This window comes from Hyposmocoma kahamanoa, unplaced genomic scaffold (assembly GCF_003589595.1).
Source record: "Hyposmocoma kahamanoa isolate Upper Pololo Valley unplaced genomic scaffold, ASM358959v1 87, whole genome shotgun sequence".
NCBI lineage: Eukaryota > Metazoa > Arthropoda > Insecta > Lepidoptera > Cosmopterigidae > Hyposmocoma > Hyposmocoma kahamanoa.
The window spans coordinates 2137920-2156883 of NW_020654422.1; the positions used below are offsets into that span (position 1 = coordinate 2137920).

The following is an 18964-nucleotide window of genomic DNA, read 5'->3' on the forward strand; positions in this document are numbered from 1 at the left end:
CGCAAAAATAGGGCCGAGTTCCAAAAGTGCTCGAGGTGATTAGTGAATGTGTCTACATGATTATTCTTGTGCACAGGGCGCGTACCCCCGCCGGCCCACCCACCCCCGCCGCCTCCTGCCGCCCCTGCATCCACATTCCGCCCCGCCGACCAGGCCAAGCTGTACGCATCGCCCCGAGACCTTGGCCCCGTCGCTTACAGGCCAGCGAGAACTGAATCTAACCACACAGTAAGTATCACTTGTTTGTAAGCTACTACACAGATACGGGTTTATTTATCATCACTGGACAGATTAGTACTATGAATTCATTAATGTTTCAAAGGCCTTTGCCACCATTGCGCATTTACACAGATTGCGTCTTCTTAACTAAGCCCGTATACGAATGAGTGGATGTTCAATTGCAAACGAATAATTCTAACTAGCCCATACATGAATGAGTGGATGGTCAATTGCAAATGAATAACTCTAACCAATCCAATTGTCAAACTTTTTATATTAGTCACAGGTTCGATTCCCGGGCCAGGAGAAATATATGTATAACCTACATTTATTTCTTTCGTGACTTCGGGTGTAATTTGTTATTGTCTATGTGTGCATTCATGGCACACGCGATACAGGGTTTCCCTAGTGCGGGGCTATGAGTGTGTGCGTTAAAAAATAATTATTTGTGTGTATGTTAACATACACATTTATCATGTGTCAATATGGACGAGGCTGTTAAAATATATTTCCGAGGACCATACTCCTTAAGAAGGGAACGTTGGCGGGCTGGATTAAAACGCGTCGCGGGCCGTATTTTGCCACTGGTCTAGATAATCAGTTCCGATGGTCCGCCAATTTATTAAGTGAGGATTATTAATGACAAGTTAACAGAGAATGTTGACCATTGCGAACGCAGGTCCGCAAGTCGTCGTCGCTGCGATCGTGGGCGGGTCCAACTCGGCCGCAGAGCGCCGACGAGCCGGCCAACCAGTACGCGCAGCCCTTCAACACGCACAAGGGCTTTGTTAGACAGGTACTCGTTTATGAGAGGAAATACGTAATAACTCGTTCGTATAGAGTGGCTTTAAATTTCCAACATCGAACACTGGACAAGCGCTTTTGTTTTATGTAACGTGTTTAGTTAGCGTCGTTTAATGTTACAACACGATTAACAAGTGTTTAATAAAACCTATATTTTAAATTGCAGAACTCAACGCCAGCGCCGCCGATTCCAGAGCCGGACTACAGCATGTCGGAGTCGGACGACGAAAATTCCGTGAAACCTAAGAGTGAGCCCGCGCCGCCTGCAGAGACAAGCGCTAATAGCAATGCTAGGTAAATTTAATTTTTTAAATTAACACTTTCGTAAGCCACAATTTGATCATTAATATTTCTTGGCGCCACGCTGCTTCGTATTAGCGATGGGACGAGCCGTATTTTTTTTCGACTCGAGTTACTCGAGTTGACGTGACTGCTAACTCGAGTTGCAGTTATCTCGACTCGGTGTCTGATAGAGCAACCGCGAGTCGCGAGTAGAACTCGAATCGACGATTCATGGAGTTGGGCACGATCGGCCAGCCGACCGCGATTCGAGTGTGCTGTGTGTGTGACCGAGTGAGAACGAATAGCCGATGCGCTGTATGAATGAAGTTCATCTAGACTTCACAAAGAGTAGCTAAAGTTGACTCGTTATGGGAGTAACTCGAGTTAAATAACTCGACTCGTCCATATCGCTCGTGACTCGAGCGTGCTCCGAAAGTCATCGGACCGACCGAGAGAGAACGAGTAGCCGATTGAAGTGTTCAGCTCGGCGGGGCGGGTACCAAACCGAGCTCCTCGAGTTCTTAAAAAAGTAACTCAAGTTCGCTAGTTGTGGGAGTAACTCGAATGAATCAAGTTCAATTAAAAGTCGACTCTCCCATTGCTACTTTATATGCAACACACCAATCAAGTTTATGAGTAAATATCCTATGAAATATTTTTGAAAAGGTCTTGATCGAGAAATAAACTTAAAATTGAATAATAATTGTTGTAGCTAATTTTTGATTCGGGTTAAAAGAATATCACCTGATTTTAAGCCGAAATAATAAAATATAATTCAAATGTTCTCTCCTAACTTGACAATTATCCGTCTGTATCCTAACAAACAATTTCGATTTTCAGGATACCAATTTACGCAACAATTTATGAAAATGACCAAGGGGATGACGGGATTTCTCTATAAATTATATTTTGGTTTCATGAATAGTAATTTTAAGGTATAATTTTTATTTCAACAATTTGTGTCGCTGGGGGTCTGCTTTTTGTAATCGTCTTGTTATTTATTTGATAATTTACATGTCAAAACATTGTTGAATAAAATGTATTTCTCTTTATGAGAAACAAGTCACATTTGTTATGTAGATAATCATCTCACGAAAACAAATATTTCTACTTGTTCGTATGTGTTCCTTTAATTTAGTTTTATATTTGTAACTTACATAATTCATACATGTCTTTTTTTTTCAAATTTCGTGTACCTACTAATTAATTGGCTTTTGTGCAATCAGAAATTTACTTTATGAAGTTTCAGCATACGATCAACATTAATTTCTTGCATCATTAACAATGTTTTACAATGTTTCAGTGGCAGCAGTTCAGGCTCGAGTTCAATGCAGCACTCGTTTTCGGTCGATGAAATACAGAAGATACGGACTCGACTGAAGTCGTCCAAGTCTTGTGGGGATGAACTTGGTACTGTAGAAAGAGACGACGGCGACAATTCTTCCTCCGGAGTGTCCTCAGACCAGGAGGCCCAGGCCAAACCGCAGCCGCGACGCGATAAGGTCTCGTTCTGCAGCTCCGTCACTGTCAAATCCTCCAACGACGTCATCAGCACGGAACCGGTGCACAGTTCATCGGAGAGCCTGGCGACTCCGCCGCCGCCCATGCAGAGACACAACTCCCTCACTCGCAAGAGAGCTACAGCAGCCTTGCTCAGGGGAACTATAGGCGCCGCTCGAGGCAAATCGGCTGCGGAACGGCTGGGCGTGGACATAGACAAAGCGCCAGGCCGGAAAGCTAGAGCTGCGGTGTTGCTAGCGGAATTGCCGCCCCCGCCCGAGGAGCCGGCCGGCGCCGCAGACCCCAGCGCGCCGGTACTGGCCCCGCCGCCGCAGTTCAGCGACCGCGTGCGTGTCGTCGCCGCTCTACCGAAGCAGCTCGCGCACCTGCAGTGAAAAGCGACTGCCAGCCCTGTCAAACAAGTTTCGAGAGAACTAGACTCTTGGGCCGAACACCTTGAAAAACCCTTCGCTAGATACGTTTAGCTCTTGAGCGGATCTTACAGGTATTATAGCGCGGTCTTAGAACTGATAGGTAGTACTTACTTACCACTGGAAGTAGATAACCTTCAAATCGAGCTCACATTGAGTCTTTTATAGTGCCAAATAAGTTTGATAGAGTTTTTCTCGTCACACCGATTTGTATTTCTCGGGTTTTTCACGGTTTTTCTTATGTCGTATATTGCACTGGAGCTATTTGTGAGCTGCGTTTGATTGGTGTCACATCTTATGAACCATAATTTATAAATAACTTCACGTTTTGAACACTGTCGTAGGCATAACACGTTGTAATTAAACACGCGTTCTTTTGGCAAAATGAATAGTAAAATAAGCGAAACTTTTTGTAATCAAACGACTAAATGAAACCAAAGATTTATAGTATTTATTGTTGATGAGTAAACTATAGTTGAAACTAATTTTTATACATTCCCTTATTAACTATGTAGTATAATATGTTTCAGAATCGATTTTTATAATATAATTGAATTTGTTTTATTGTTATTACTATGAATTCGTGTAAAATGTGGTCTCCGAAGTGTCAAATTTATGTTTTTATTATCCGTGTGTATAGATATAATTTATAGCCGATTCTTTTGTATGCAATCCTACCCTCTTACAACGCAACCAAGTGCCATCGTGTCTATGATTTTTAAAATATTTTTATATGTATCTGTAAATATTTTACAAGAGCTATTTGATAGGTTAAAAGAGTGGACTAGGAACGTTTACAAAAATGCATCCGGCCAACATGAATATTATTTACAAAATAATTAATTATATTTGAAAGGAGAAACACAATATTTATTTGACTATGGATTAATGATTATTATATAAAATGTGTTCTATGAATCGAATATTTAATTTTAAATTCGTCCATAGTAATTACGCGACTAGTCCATTCTTTTGACGCCACTTAAATGTTATATTAGCGGCCTGCACGTCGCGAATGTGTTCTCAATACTAGCGCTTATTATTGCTCGACGCATTAGTATGGTCATCCGTTCCATTGAATTGTACATTTTTATACTACAGTCTATCCATATTGATATTTTCCTGTGGCTGTAACTTCTCGTTTTCTTAAACTTTCGTCACAGACTACTTAATAATTGCTACGTAACAGATACATCACTCATACATAATCGAAAATACCAACGCTATAATAGTCTACTAAATCTGGCTAATGAAACCAGGCGCTCACTACGAGGTAAAAGGAACCTAAGCACATGTTCGGAGAGATGAAAATAACGTTTCCCGCCGTGTGCAGTCGTGCGGAACCGAATGCTGGGGATGTACTGTACTGTACTGGGGTGTGGGAAGGATTGTAATGGAAATGAAAGACTTGTCTGTGCGCTTGCACTGTCATCGATACACTCACCAGTAGACACTATCGCGTAACCTCGAGCGAGTGATGGAGTCATGCTTTCGTCACTACTATCAATTTCGAATTTGAGACAAATGCAGTTAGTTTTATGCCATTTAGTAAATCTTTTTACTTAATAAACGTCAACAGGACATTATCACGTTGGAAAGACTTTAATCGAAGGCATCCGTGCATCTTTTAGATATATACTTAAAGCGAAGTAAGGAAATGTAACACCAATACTTATTATGTTCATATATCATTGTATTATTGTATTTAAAACTGTTCTCTACGTATTGGCCCCTTATATACTTGTCAAATTGATTACGATGTTATATCGTAGACGTTAGGGCTCTTTATTGACAGTTTTTTGAGTGACAATATTATTTTCCGTTCAAATACGAGCTTGTTCGGTCAAAATCATCTTTGACCACATTAGATAGAAAGTAATAGGAAAAAATCAATGCACGGTTCTCTCATAAGTAATTAATTATTGCCTCACACGAGCTTTTTTTTGGTTATCTTTGACTTCATACAAAATTGTTTGAATAGAACCGTTTGAATGGTGCCCCACTGCACTTGCTGTGTAAAGCTCCTTCGTGTTCCTTCTAACGTCATGTAAAAAGACTTTCATAACTAACACTTTCAATTCTTGTCCTTTCTTTTTACAAGTTGTTTTCGAAAACTGTCAATAAAGTTATTTTAACCTTTAAAAACTTAGGTTAGAATAAACACTGCCAAGATGGGCCTAATTTTATTCAAGTTGCAGCTATTTTTAAACCTTATTTCAAAGGCGTTAAGTTTGTATTCTGATAGGTAAACAACTAGCACAGTTGATCGACTGCGTAGCGTTAACGAGTGATGTTTAACCTACATTATTGATAGTTAGATTTAGGATGACTGGTTAGTACAGAATGTTCTTATCGTATCGATGGCATTTATACCATAATGCTTGCCAGTGGTGAAAGGATTTGCTATTCGGCGTAAGGAAACCGCCGATGGTTGCCCGGGGTGCGCTAGACGTACAAAAAAGGAATGGTACGTCGTAGCAGAGAGGCTCCTTTGGTACACCTAACGCGGACTTCAAAAACTTCAAAAACTTTAACTTCAAAAACTCACATTATTATAAAATAATTTCTACAAATAACGTTAGATCGAATTTTTAATAAAACTTTGTTCAGTACTCTATCGTTGTTGTAATTGAAACTCTATTCTCTATATTATAAGTGATAAGGACTAGAAAGTGCACAAAACAGAAAAATAATAAATATTATTTCAAAGACCCGAATATTCTGTATTAACTGGTTAATCCACAAATTCTAGAATATTACCTAGGGTCGAGTCAGCGTAGCGAGTTAACATAGAGCCTTCAATGTATTATTAGCACAATTAATTTCTTATTATTATATTATTAATTGTATTATTATTCTGTTATAATCGTCTTGTCATTATTTTAAGTTGTATAAATTTATTGTCTACTTAAGGCATAGCTAGGTAGTGGTAATTATATTAGGGCAATATTTGATCGATTGTAGAGTTAACAGGAAAAGTGGAAACAATGTTTTCCAAAGTAGTGTCTGATTGACCAATTAACTGTCAGGAATTGATCAATCAGTCTTGGTTTGTGAAAGATTGTACTGTTGTGGTGGCATTAAAGCAACACGGCTTTTCATTTCAATGTAAGAAATGAGCTTAATGACACCACAGTAGGAATTAATTTTGTATAATACCAACAATTGTGTTTTGCGTTTCATTTGAATCTCAGTATCGAACGTGTAACTACAACTTGGTATACTTTAAAATGGAAAATTAAATGTTTCATCACTATTTTGTGAATTTTATTTTTATAATTATTTAATTTCCTTTACCTTAATAACTTACACAATTTATAAAACTATTAACATTTTTATGGACGGACGGATTCAGAATCACACAGGCCATTCTTGTGTCATGTCCCCACATTCATCAATATTTCGTGAATTTTATCTGTAATCGTTCAATTTCCTTCTACTCACTTAAACACTTCTATAAATATTAAATTTTTACGGACGGATTCTTTAAGAACCGTATAGACGATTCTGTGCGATTCTTATGCCATGTCCCCACACTCATCAATATTTCGTGAATTTTATTTATATATTTAATTTTGTTCTACTTACTTACACAACTCACATAAATATTAAATATTTATGGACGGACTCGTTAAGAATCGCACAGGCCATTCTTGTGCCATGTCCCCACGTTCATCTATATTTCGTGAATTTTATTTAAAATTATTTAATTTCATGCTACAAGTACAATGATAGCAAGTACTAACTTACATAATTGTAAAAATATTAAAATTTTTGTGAACAGATTCGTTAAGAATGGCACAGGTGGTGAATGCACCACTATTTCGTGAATTTTATTTACAATTATATATTTTCTTCTGCTTACACAATTGCGAAAAAATATTCATATTTTAATGGACGGATTCGTTTGTGCCATTTTTCGGAGTCTAGGCTGATATTCGATATAAAATGCCAAATCCTGTATTAATATAGAGAAATCAATCCTGTGTTTCAATTTCTGAAGTCCAGGAATTGGCTTCGAAAATGTATAGGATGTGACATTTTACAAAAGTGGCTTATAGCTTAAATACTGGCCTTTATAGAACACTTATCTAGTTTAAAAAAAATATGCCCTATGAAATGTGCGTGGTTTGTGAAATTACCTGCGCATATAAAGTTGATTACATTCGCCTTATCATAGAGGCATTAGTGTAAAGATATCGATGGCCTTGCAGATAATAAACAGCGGGAACGTGCGCATAATCCCCTGGAAGCGAATTTATCGCTTATCTTTATAAGTTTCTAGATATTTCTATATAGTTAATAATACTTTCGGAATATTCTAATCCCACGTACGTTACATTAATGGTCTTAAGTATTTTCTTATAGAGGAATTTAGATACCGACCGTAAAAACCAGAGACAATAATTATAAAAAAAAATCATCATCGGCAAATCATCTAAGAAAGACGATGATTCTCAAAGCCATTTATATGGACCCTCAGTTCTTCAACCTACAAGAGGTCCATGTTAATGAAAACAAATCGGAGGTACAGACGTTAATGGTGGTCCACGAGATTAGATCCTATTAAGGCAGAGCATTCTTGTTTTCCACATAATATAATAATAATCCACACTGCACGGATAGTGTACTATCACACAAGATACCTGACCGTTAGACCTGTTCAATTCCACGAACTTTTTTTTAAATATGATTTTTTTTAACGGGATTGTTGCACTTTTTAAATGTTAACGTTGACAAGTAGTTTTAAGTTGTTTACTAATTATAATTTAGAAAAATTAAAATAAAGTATTTGTTGCGTTACCCACACACGAAGTTTGATGGTGGTGGTTCATATCGAGAATCTAACATTCTAAAGACACTCCGTACACCTATCCAGAGGTAAAAAAAAACATATTTATATTATATAACCATAGCTAAATAATATTTTATTTTTTTTATGAGACTCGAACCACGCTCCGCCTTAACATGAAAAGCAATTCTTAAACCGCTAAACCACGACGGCCTTACTATTGCATGTTGAATTTCGTATTCTGCATTTGTAATAACTATACGTTAAAGATCAAATTGGCTTAAAAACTTTTTTACAATGTCATTCACTAATGACACCATCAGGAAGTCATACTAAAATGAATTTTACGGCTAACAGGGTAAAGATTACGTTTAACACTTTGGAAACACATTTATAAACTATATAAACTGCCTCCGTGGCCGAACGGTGGCAATGCTGAACGGTCACGCAGAGGTCTCGGGTTCGATTCCCTGGATCGGAGAAATATTTGTATGGCCTACATTTATTTGTCGCGTGAGTTTGAGTGTAATTCGTGGTTGTCTATGTGTGTGAACCATGTCATCCGAGATATAAGGCTTCCCTTGTGCGGGGCTATGAATGTGTGTGTTATTTATATGCTCAGGGGGTCGATTCAGAACCTTACGATAACTCAGTTGTCGACTGATTTCTTTTCATTTTTATTCACAACACCCGAATCGAACGTCAAATTGTCGATTCGAAACCAAACCGAAATGACATCGCACCACTACGATTACTCGAATTTCTCGACCGACAAGGGCTACAAACATTATTCAGAACACAGTTATCGAATGAAAGTTACCGAACGTCCTATTGTTTTTATATAAAGTCTGGATTTTGTTCAATTTTATTAGTTTATTTTAATGCAAGACTAATGTATTCCTATATTTTAGGCCATTAAAGTCTTAAAAACGTATATTTGATTTCCATTTTTCGTTTTACTTCTTTCATTTTCATTTTTCTTATCTATGTCACCGACTAACTCCGTAAACGTTGTTGGATAATACCCGAGGCCGAACCGAACGTTTAACTCGGAATGTTCTTAATAGCTCGGAAGGCGCCCTTCGATTCGAGAACGATTTCCAATCGAATGATTCGGTTAAAATATCGAAGAGTTCTGAATCGGGATCCAGAACCAAAAGATCTACAAAGACGGCTTGGGGGTCAGATATCTTGTGTCATTGCGTGTACCTATATACAGACGGCAGCACATCAAGCTACACATTGACGGATCTTGTTTCGTTGCTCTGGAGGCGATATTTGAGCAAGTGTACAGTACAGCTTGGTAGCACACTAACATAATACTTTCTTATAATAGACACATAAATTACATTTGCAAATAAACATTTCACAATTGATAAATGTATTATATTGATAAACCTAACACGTAATTCTTTTTTTTTGTTTTTTTAAAGTTTATCACTCTATAGTTAAACTTATCGAAGTGAGTGGCACTTTGTTAGCTGTCATAAACACATTTGAAGTGGATGAATTTATAAAAAAAATCCATAATAGAAAGGCCCCCAGACCCCCTGGTCTGGGGGTGGCTTACGAGACAAGAAAGTTTAGGAACCTCTGATCTAAGGCATTCGGTCACACTGATTCTACTAATTATACTATGTAATAAATGTTTTCGTCTAATTGAGCAACAAGCAAGTAGTTATACCCCTGAAACTTTGCTTTTTTGCTGTCATAATGGTACTTGGTACTTATAGTATGAATCATAATTATATGTTCAAAACGTAAACAAAGGTAAACATACACAAACAAAATGATAACCGAGCCAAAAAATACATTTAAAATAGTAGTCTCCTATTTTTGATGAATTTTCAAGCTGTAACCTAATAAAACTTAGAACAATTCACGGTTTGCAATATATAATTTCGCATAATTTCGTTTTATACAATAATTATAATAAAAGATTATGTTTAAGGTCGCAAATAGTTTTATGACACTGACAACATAATCGGGATCAAAAACATTTTTGTGCTGCCATTTTGTCATGTGATAGATGTCATTCGAGCTCCGTTTCTCTAATCCGAATGTTTTTTGTATCCGTAGTGCGTTGTTAAATTATTGTGTGTTGTTGCTAAGTTTTTGTTTATTGTTAATATTTTGTAATAGGTAATTGAATATAATGATAATGAGAATCTCCTCCTCTTCCAATTCCGTTAAAAATAGAAGTTTTAGCACATCTGCATTTACACTTTGACAATGACATTTCACGACATTTCTTCGTTTACATTTTGGACTTCTAATTATGATACATACTATACATAGCTACATAGTGTAGTGTAGTATTTACATAATCTCGCAAATCTACACATTTCTAAGTTCTTTGTCATCAATATACAATTGATTTGAAACAATTAATGTTTCCATTTGAATAAAGAGAAACCCGAAAATTAGTAAGTTTCCTAAAAAAAGCAAAGTTTTTGCAAGGAAATAAAGATTTAGCGATTGTAACACATAGGAAATGTAACTATTTTGCCGTATTTAAATCGTGTATATTTGTTTTTCAAACAAACCAAAACGTTTCGGGCCCTTTACAAGTCCCATGGGCACAGTTGAAACGAAACTAAAAAATAGTTTCTAATTTATAATAATCGCGAAAATCCAAGAACTCGATAAATCTCAACCTGCTACATTTAGGGTCCTTAATGGAGTAACGGACCCATGGTCACGGCGATTTAAATCCGAAAAAATTTTTATTATGTTAGAACCAATTAGAAAATTATATTGGTAACTCAGAAACAAAAACCTTGTTACATGGTATTCTCTATGGAACTTATGACATCAGGTTGTCTTTCGTAGATAACCTGCATACCTTATTCTTCTAATTTACAAGTTGTATAAGTCATGATAAGTTGTCACTGCTGTACTATTCTCCAGTATTATGTTCTAAATACAATGATACATCGTCAATCTTAACCAAACGTCTGTAATCAACGTTCTCGTTACACATTGGGCACTTTCCTTCTTCCTGCAGTACGTCCACGAATTCTGTCATGATGGCCGGGAAGTCGCATTCGGGACAGGCTGTTAGATCATCTTTCACGATGTGTAAACCCTGAAAAAAATGTAAACTTATTGAAAGTTGTTTTTACCACCTTGATATTCATACACATTTATTTTGTGAAAATACTCCACTAGTTTGTTATTATTATTATAATAATAACGTGCACACACTAGGGAAACCCTGTATCGCAGGTGCCATGCACGCCCACATAGACAACCACAAATTACACCCAATGAAAGAAATAAATATAAATGTACGCCATACAAATATTTCTCCCGCCACGGGATTCGAACCCGGGACCTCTGCGTTGCTGTCCAGCATGGAAACCGTTCGGCCACGGAGGCAGTTATTATTAATATAATAGGTCGAACAGACACAAAGAAAAAAATCCTTCGATCCGACAGGACTCGAACCAGTGTATGCTGTCTCACCGTGACAACTGCTCTTACCAACTGAGCTACAGATCGAGTCAGCAAGTTTTACAATTTTCTTTGTGTTTGCTATAGATCATAATTTTCCCCGCAGTAGAGCTCCTTGTGGAAAAGTTCATCCAGGGTAGTATTACCATCTTACCTATTTCGCGGTAATGTGAGCGTTACTGCGTTTTGGTTTTGGTAAGGGTGCGGGTGAAATTACAGGCACATGGGACTTGTCAACTTATGTCCCAGAGTGACGGGCGCAGTGGCAGTGCCCCTCAGATCTTTGGGATTCAAAGCTCTGATTGGCACTGCAACACTGTTATGGGCAGGGGTGTTGCTTACCACCAGGCACAGGACCTGTTTGTCCTGTCACTTAGTATTATAATAATCTCAGTACAGAACACTAAAAAAACTGACCTCAAGTAATTACAGGTGGAATATTTTCATTAAATTTAAATGGGACTTCTTTCACAAATGAGTTATTATGTAACTACATACAACAAAACATAGTCGAATTGAGAACGTCCTCCTTTTATGAAGTCGGTCAAAAAAATTAATGTTGTGTAACACACTGTAAAATCCAAATATAACAATAGATTTCCAGTTCTGAAACAAATCCCTTTCAAGTTCAACTTTCAACATAACAATGCGCAGACGTACGTAAATTATAAGTGTTAAAGTTCAATCAAAAAGTAGATGCAGTACGTAGAATGCAAAACGTCATTGTATGTATAGTCATATACATGAGATACCTGACCCCCTAACATGCCCGAACCGACCTTTTGGTTCTGAGAGCCATCTTACGTATTTAACAAAGAAAAAAATTAAAGCAATTTCAACTTTATAGCATGAACAATACAGTAGAGTGTTGCTTGAAGATGGTCCACCAATCCTAAATTTCGTCATTTAACATCCAAGTAAATTGGTCGAGCGGCTTGTTGTATGGACTGCCAGTTACAATACCCGTGTTTGTGCATTGTTTTCACAATGTTGACAAATCACAATATTTACTCACTAGAAGTTGCCTAAGGTGGGTAGGTAGATATTATTAATTAAGTGTAGGGTGGGTATGGATAGATTAACAAATCACGAAATCGCTCTGCAGTTTGCATACGATCGTGTCTTCTGTGGTTACGCATTGTTCCACGTTTCATTCCGATTTATCTATTCAGTTTTAATTACTTTCAAAGTATCCTTTCTTGTTTTAATATTCCGCACTTAACGGAATTATTAAATTATTGTTCTGTATGAACACGATATTCCAATCAAACAAATTGCAAGGCGACTTCATATAGCGGTAAGTAGACTCATTATATTTTTCACAGTGCTGCAGATGCATCCTTCATTATCCCACGGGTGTTCTAAAACATGTTTAACGAATCATTAAAATTAAAAAATATATAAATCTAGCATTAGGTGAAATTCGAAATAATTATGAGGGCCTATTATACAGTATTATAAATTGCTTGTTCACAGAGAAACACAGTCAAGCTATGGATCAATCGCCACGAGCAACTGGAAATGTGCAACGTAATCCGGGGCCACCACCGGTAATGTTTACTTCTGCATCTAGTCGTCACCTAGATATTATTAATCGCCATGTTGAAGATCCCTTAGCCACTACAAAATCAACTGCTCAAATTCGTGAAATAAGGACCAGGAAGAAGGACCTTGTGGTGTCAATGTGGGAATCGATGCGTGGTAAAGATTTATGCTGGTCACAGGCGTGATCGATTTTGAAGGTATTCCTTTGCGGTATTGAAGTGGTAATTGTGTAGTTTTTAATAATAGATATTATAGTTATAAATCATTGCTAGGCAAAAATAATGTAAAGTGTGAGTGATGTTATTGTTATTTTTGTAACATGTCTATTCACTGCACTACCTTATAGTTTTGTAAAAATGCAGCCTGGAAAACTATAGTTCGTTTCAATTCGTTTTGCATATAAGATTACCTATATAACATGTTTTAAAATAAAATTTTAACATTTTATTCAAATGAATTACATTGGAAAAAGTGGTGAGATATCAAGTTGAAATCTTCAAATATGAATGCGTAAGGTATTCCATTAATTGAATGATTATTTAAGAATTTTAACCAAACCGGTTTATTTACTTTTTATGAAAAATGTATAGACTGTAGCTACCTTAAGTAATAAAACTAGTTTTCTAACGTTTTGTCAATATCGATATAATTGTGAGTTTAAAAAAATATAGTAGTTACTGATTAAGGCTGTAAGTATTTTAAATTTTTATAATTAAATGTTTACTAATTATTATTTAGAAAAATAAAATATTAAAATATTTGTTGAATTACTCAAGAAGGTTACTTTTATTTCATTCACTAAATGTTTATGGGAGATGGTTCATTTTAAGAATCTAACATTCTTCGACATTCCTTACACTTATCCAGAGGTTAAAAACAAAAAATTACGATATTACTGCCCATCTAAAAAAGTACCTGATCAATAACGCATTTCATAAGTTAGATGAAATATTTAATAAAAGATAAGTGCTATTTTCCTAGTACTTAAATAGATTAACTTTTACGTAATAAATAAATATGATTTAATTTTATGTTATAAGAAAATAGGAATAATTTAGTAATTTGTAGTGATATTTATATTTGTAATTAATAATTTGTAGTGCTCTCCTAATTTTGCGACACCCTTGAAGGTTGTAACGTGTATGCCTACTGTATTATATTTTTATAACATCTCTGTGAAATTATGTGGCATGCAATAAAGATATGAATATGAACGCAACTCACCGTGGCCAAGCAAAAGGGCACGTCGGCTTCACACCTGGTACAGCGCAGGTCGGCCACAGGCAGGTCGCCGCCGCACTGCGGGCACGGCGCACTCGCCTCCGGGGGCGGGGGTGCGCGGGGAGCGTGCCGCACCACCGACTCGATCTTCTTCACGTACTTTGGATCGATCTAGACATCGTCATCATCAAGTCATTACACGTCCTACTACTGGACACCAGTCTCCTGTAAGGACGTCATGCTGGCCCAATGCAAGTATGTATCTGTTAAGCCGCCCCAGACGACACCGTTAAATTAAAAACATTATTCTAAACTAAGTTTGACAGAGAACGAATGGAGATCAAAGCTAAAAGAATATAACTTTTTTATGACAAAAAATCGATCTCAAAAGTTCGTGGAATTACATGTATTTGCCAAGTTTTATTGAAATTGGTCACTGGAAAGTGCACAAAGCCGAATTCATCCCCTAGTTCGCCACCCTTAGAGGTGGAATATTTTCTTATATTTAAAAGAGACCAATACTGGTGTAAAAAGTAAGATTTCTACAGAACATACTTGGGTGATTATGTTCTGTAGAAACCGAAGAGCTCCATTTCGCTCCGGTTTTCCAGAATAGCAGCTTATCTCAAAAAACATCTAAGTCATCTAGGAAAATGATTCAAAATTTGAGGCGTATTGGCCACGTAGCGCCGGCGAAACGTATACGGACCCAATGTTGTCACGTGATTATTTCAACCAATGTAAAGCTAGGGACACTAGGGTTGTCCCTAGCTTTACATCCGTTAGAATAATCACAATTGTAAATAACCCTATTTACAATATAATTTAGCACATTTGAACACAACCTAGTTAATAGTGAACTTGGGCCACTAATTTTGAACAGAATAATACTTATCCAGAAAAAACCTACTAATACCAGGTGAATGGTGCGCGTAGCAGTGCGTATAAGATCGCCAATCAATTTATTAGATTGTTATTAATTACGAAGATTTCAAAATGGCGTCTTTTTTCTTGAATTGATTTCGTGTGTGATAATATACCATACCCTTTTACCATCGGACATCCCGAAGTACAGCGCGACATCATTCCTACTTGGTTTATATTTCCTTCAGGCATATTAAGCGCTTTTCGTCATCTTTTATTATACGCACAACCCAGGAATGCAATTCCCTGCCTGCGACAGTGTTTCTGGGCACATACACCCCGAATATTATGTTTTAGGTATAGGCATCTTCTGGGCGAACTCGTTCCATCGCAGACCCAACTTTGCTCCAGAACTAGATAGTGATTAAGACCAAGTCCATATACTTTAAAAATAAGTTTACCTATCAGGAAAATCGGAAGTTCCTACTCGTCAGGCCATATGTCGACGCGATAAGAGTAGGATATTATCAGACTCATATTAAAAGAAACATTTACCTGAGCACGATACTCCGGTTGCATGAGAATTTTGGCCCAATGATGAGCCTGGTGCTTTAAACCAGCACGACTGCACTCTATCACTGTCGACGTCAGGATTGACACTTGGTCTAGAAATAATTACATCAAAATAAATCTTGAGCTTTGAAAACATCTGTGGGCGTAGCATGGCAGTATATGTGTGATAAACCGAACCTCCCCCGTGACAATATTTATATCAGTTGATAAAGCTAAGTTTGCTTATTTGGTAATGAACTGTTGTCATACCTTGCTGTCATATCTTTGTCATCTATCATCGCCGCGAAAACGATGAAACAAAAAAGAAATAACGCTATATGAACTGTATAATGCCATCTCTTTCTTTTTTGATGTTCCGAATCGTGTTATCGTAGTATAATGTTAAAGTACTTAATATTATTTACATTCAGATAATTTTAACTGTCAAAAAAAAGAAAAGTATGTAATAATGAAATCTATTAAAATTACGTTGTTTTCAACAATTATTCCGCATTTTCATGAAGACAAATAAATAAAATAAGCTGAGTCTTGATAGTCACGTTGTGAATTCAGAACTATATCTAGTGTCAACTGTCAGTTTCGCCAAGGAGCATATAGATGGCGCTGTAATAATTATACGAAATAATATATATAATATATATAAATAAAAAATAAGCCAAATATTGAAGAGATACATGTAAATAAATCAGTTCAACTTATAGGAAATGAAACTATTTTTCCGGATTTAACTTCCCTTCAGTTCAGTTAACTTCAGTTCAACTTAACTTTTAATCTTTACAAATCAATATTAAGACAATAAAACTGAAAATAATATTGTTTCCTTTACAACCGTGTAACTATTTTAAGATTGCTAAATTTGACATAAGAGCAATATTACTTTAATGTCAAAAGCCCGCCATAGTACGAACTGAGTGAATGAATAGTCACAAAGCTGCCAATAAAACATCTTAGTTTTAACATTACAAATAAGCTTACTTTAAGCGCGTTATGGTACGAAAAGTCAATGTAAGGTTAAAGTAATATTGTTTTAAGAGGTTGTGTGAGGCCCCCTGAAACTCTATCTATACTTATCAAATTCATATTGATCCGAAAACTTGACAATTACCTCAGCTGCTTAACGACACGCCGCGCCACCCGTTGCCTAGTCAGTCGTCATCGAACGTCAGCTGTGACAAATTTTCACCGCCTGTTTTTATTTTATTCATACTAATTTTAAACGCGCGGATTGCGGGACGTGAGGGACGATCCCCCACACCTCACCACCTAAAATCTAGGTTCACGTTCAAATAATAATAATAATAATAACAATAATAATAACGCACACACTCAACATACCCCCCGCACTAGGGAAACCCTGTGTCGCGGGTGCCATGGACACACACATAAACAACCACAAATTACACCCAAACTCACGAGAGAAATAAATGTAGGCCATACAAATATTTCTCCCGGCCCGGGAATCGAACCTGGGACCTCTTCGTGGCAGTCCGGCATGGTAACCGTTCGGCCACGGAGGCAGTTAAATTAAAAAAAAGTTAAAAACCTTTACGGCAGTTAATACCTCGCCTTAAAGGTTTTTAACGTGGAAGAGATAGAAAAAACTTACGTTGCTGTGTAGGGAAAAACGATACGTCTGCCGCGATACGTAGCAGTAGTCTTGCGGCTAACTCGTGGCGTCCACGCTTCACGTGGGTTCGCACCTGAAATATTGCACAGAGTACAATAAATTATTCTTGAGCTGCTCAATGATGGTGATAACCCAGTAAAAGAAAGGCCGACGGTTTCACCTAACCCGTTCGAAACACAAATTGTGAATGTTCAAGAAACATACCCCTCGCAAAAAGTGAAGAAAAACCTGCATATCAACGGATTACAATCTATAAAAACGTGTGAAGTCCCAAACCCGATTTGAAGTGGCGGGCTACGGCTTTGAGCCAAATAAAGCAAAAAAACTTACGCCTCTAGCAGTTTTCAATACTAATTGAAAACTGCCAAAGGCGTAAGGTTTTTTATGATACAAAGTGATGGAACGAACGAGTACGCCTAGTGGTAGGCAACACGCCTATATATAGCAGTTAGAGGTTTTGCGCACTAAGTTCCGAATCCGAGAAATGACGATCCATTAATCCACAAGCAACATATGAAGTGGGTCAGAGTTTTCTTGCAGTTTTCAAACGGATGCAGTGCGCAGTAAAGAGGGCATTGCCACTGCGCCCGTCACCCTGTGACAAAAAGTTGACATGTGTGTTACCCACACCGGGTTGCAGTAATGATCAAATTACGTTTGGCAAAAATAGGTAAATATTTCATCAACCCACTGAATCGCCGTTTCTCATCAACCTATTTAGTCATGAAAAGAAGCGCAATTTTAGCCGCGTTTTTCCCATCCCAGACTCGACAGTCTCAAACTGATTTGGATGATTCCGTGACAATCACTTTGAAATAAAATATATAGTGGAATTGAGGATATACACGGATTACTGTAGGATTCGTAAAAATTTTCACAATAGAAAAAAAACGCAAACTTACCTCGAAATTTTACAAGGAAAAAGCCATATTCAATATTTCTTTATATCAACTGACCTACATAGAACGCTACTGACATGCGTCGTACAGTATACGGTAAAACTTTTACCGTATACTGTACGACGTAGTATCGACTCGTAATCACTACTTACAAGTATGTACGAGTGCAGTGTGGCAGTCGCATGACGCATGTCTCTCGGCACGGGCATTCGCCGCGATCGCAGCGACACGCACATGGATCGCACCACGTCGCGCGCTTCGCGGTATTTGCCTGCGCGGCATTCTGCACCTGCTATGATCACCTGGAAACCAGTCCGAAAAATAGCTCATTATGTATTAAGGGCAGGAAATAAGAAGTTACTAAAAAGAAATTGTTAGAAGCCCGAAGCCGAAGGCTGAGGGCTTTAATGACTCGAGCTTTGTAATTAAAGTAAGTAAGACGCTATGCCAACCAATCGATCTTTGTATTAATAATCATAACAAAGTAGTAGAGAGTAATTTCACATAATGTCAGTACAGAGTACTAAAAAAACCGACCTCAAAAGTACGTGGCATTACGTCTATTTGCTAAGTTTTATTGAAATATCCCCTAGTTCTCCACTATACAGGACTTGACACCGGAGATAATAAAAATCGGTTCTCACTACTCAAAGTATATTGAGAGAAAAGCGCCTTGAATTGGAGAAATATCAAAATCAACCATTAAAGTAAATGCTCCTAAATTAAAGTTAGGCGCTATTTATAAAAATGA

At 37.2% G+C, this 18964-nt stretch overlaps 2 protein-coding genes across 6 annotated transcripts in view; one reads left to right on the forward strand and one right to left on the reverse strand.

Annotated features, from left to right (window-relative positions):
• LOC113235497 (protein shank) overlaps window positions 1-5414 on the forward strand; it is a 209532-nt gene extending 204118 nt beyond the window's left edge. For 4 of the 5 annotated variants that reach the window (XM_026471209.1, XM_026471211.1, XM_026471213.1 and 1 more), the window contains 4 exons: window positions 77-228; window positions 899-1015; window positions 1190-1317; window positions 2609-5414. In XM_026471209.1, the coding sequence (XP_026326994.1) occupies window positions 77-228; window positions 899-1015; window positions 1190-1317; window positions 2609-3200 (989 nt within the window). In that variant the 3' untranslated portion in view covers window positions 3201-5414. The remainder of the gene's footprint in view (window positions 1-76; window positions 229-898; window positions 1016-1189; window positions 1318-2608) is intronic. The other variant, XM_026471212.1, reaches the window with a different exon arrangement.
• Window positions 5415-10446: 5032 nt separating this feature from the next.
• Window positions 10447-18964, reverse strand: part of LOC113235295 (WD repeat-containing protein 19) — a 28741-nt gene continuing 20223 nt past the window's right edge. The window contains exons 17-21 of the mRNA XM_026470953.1: window positions 18366-18515; window positions 17294-17387; window positions 15670-15779; window positions 14254-14421; window positions 10447-11116 (exon numbers count right to left, since the gene is read on the reverse strand). Coding sequence (XP_026326738.1) covers window positions 10928-11116; window positions 14254-14421; window positions 15670-15779; window positions 17294-17387; window positions 18366-18515 — 711 coding nt within the window. The 3' untranslated portion in view covers window positions 10447-10927. The remainder of the gene's footprint in view (window positions 11117-14253; window positions 14422-15669; window positions 15780-17293; window positions 17388-18365; window positions 18516-18964) is intronic.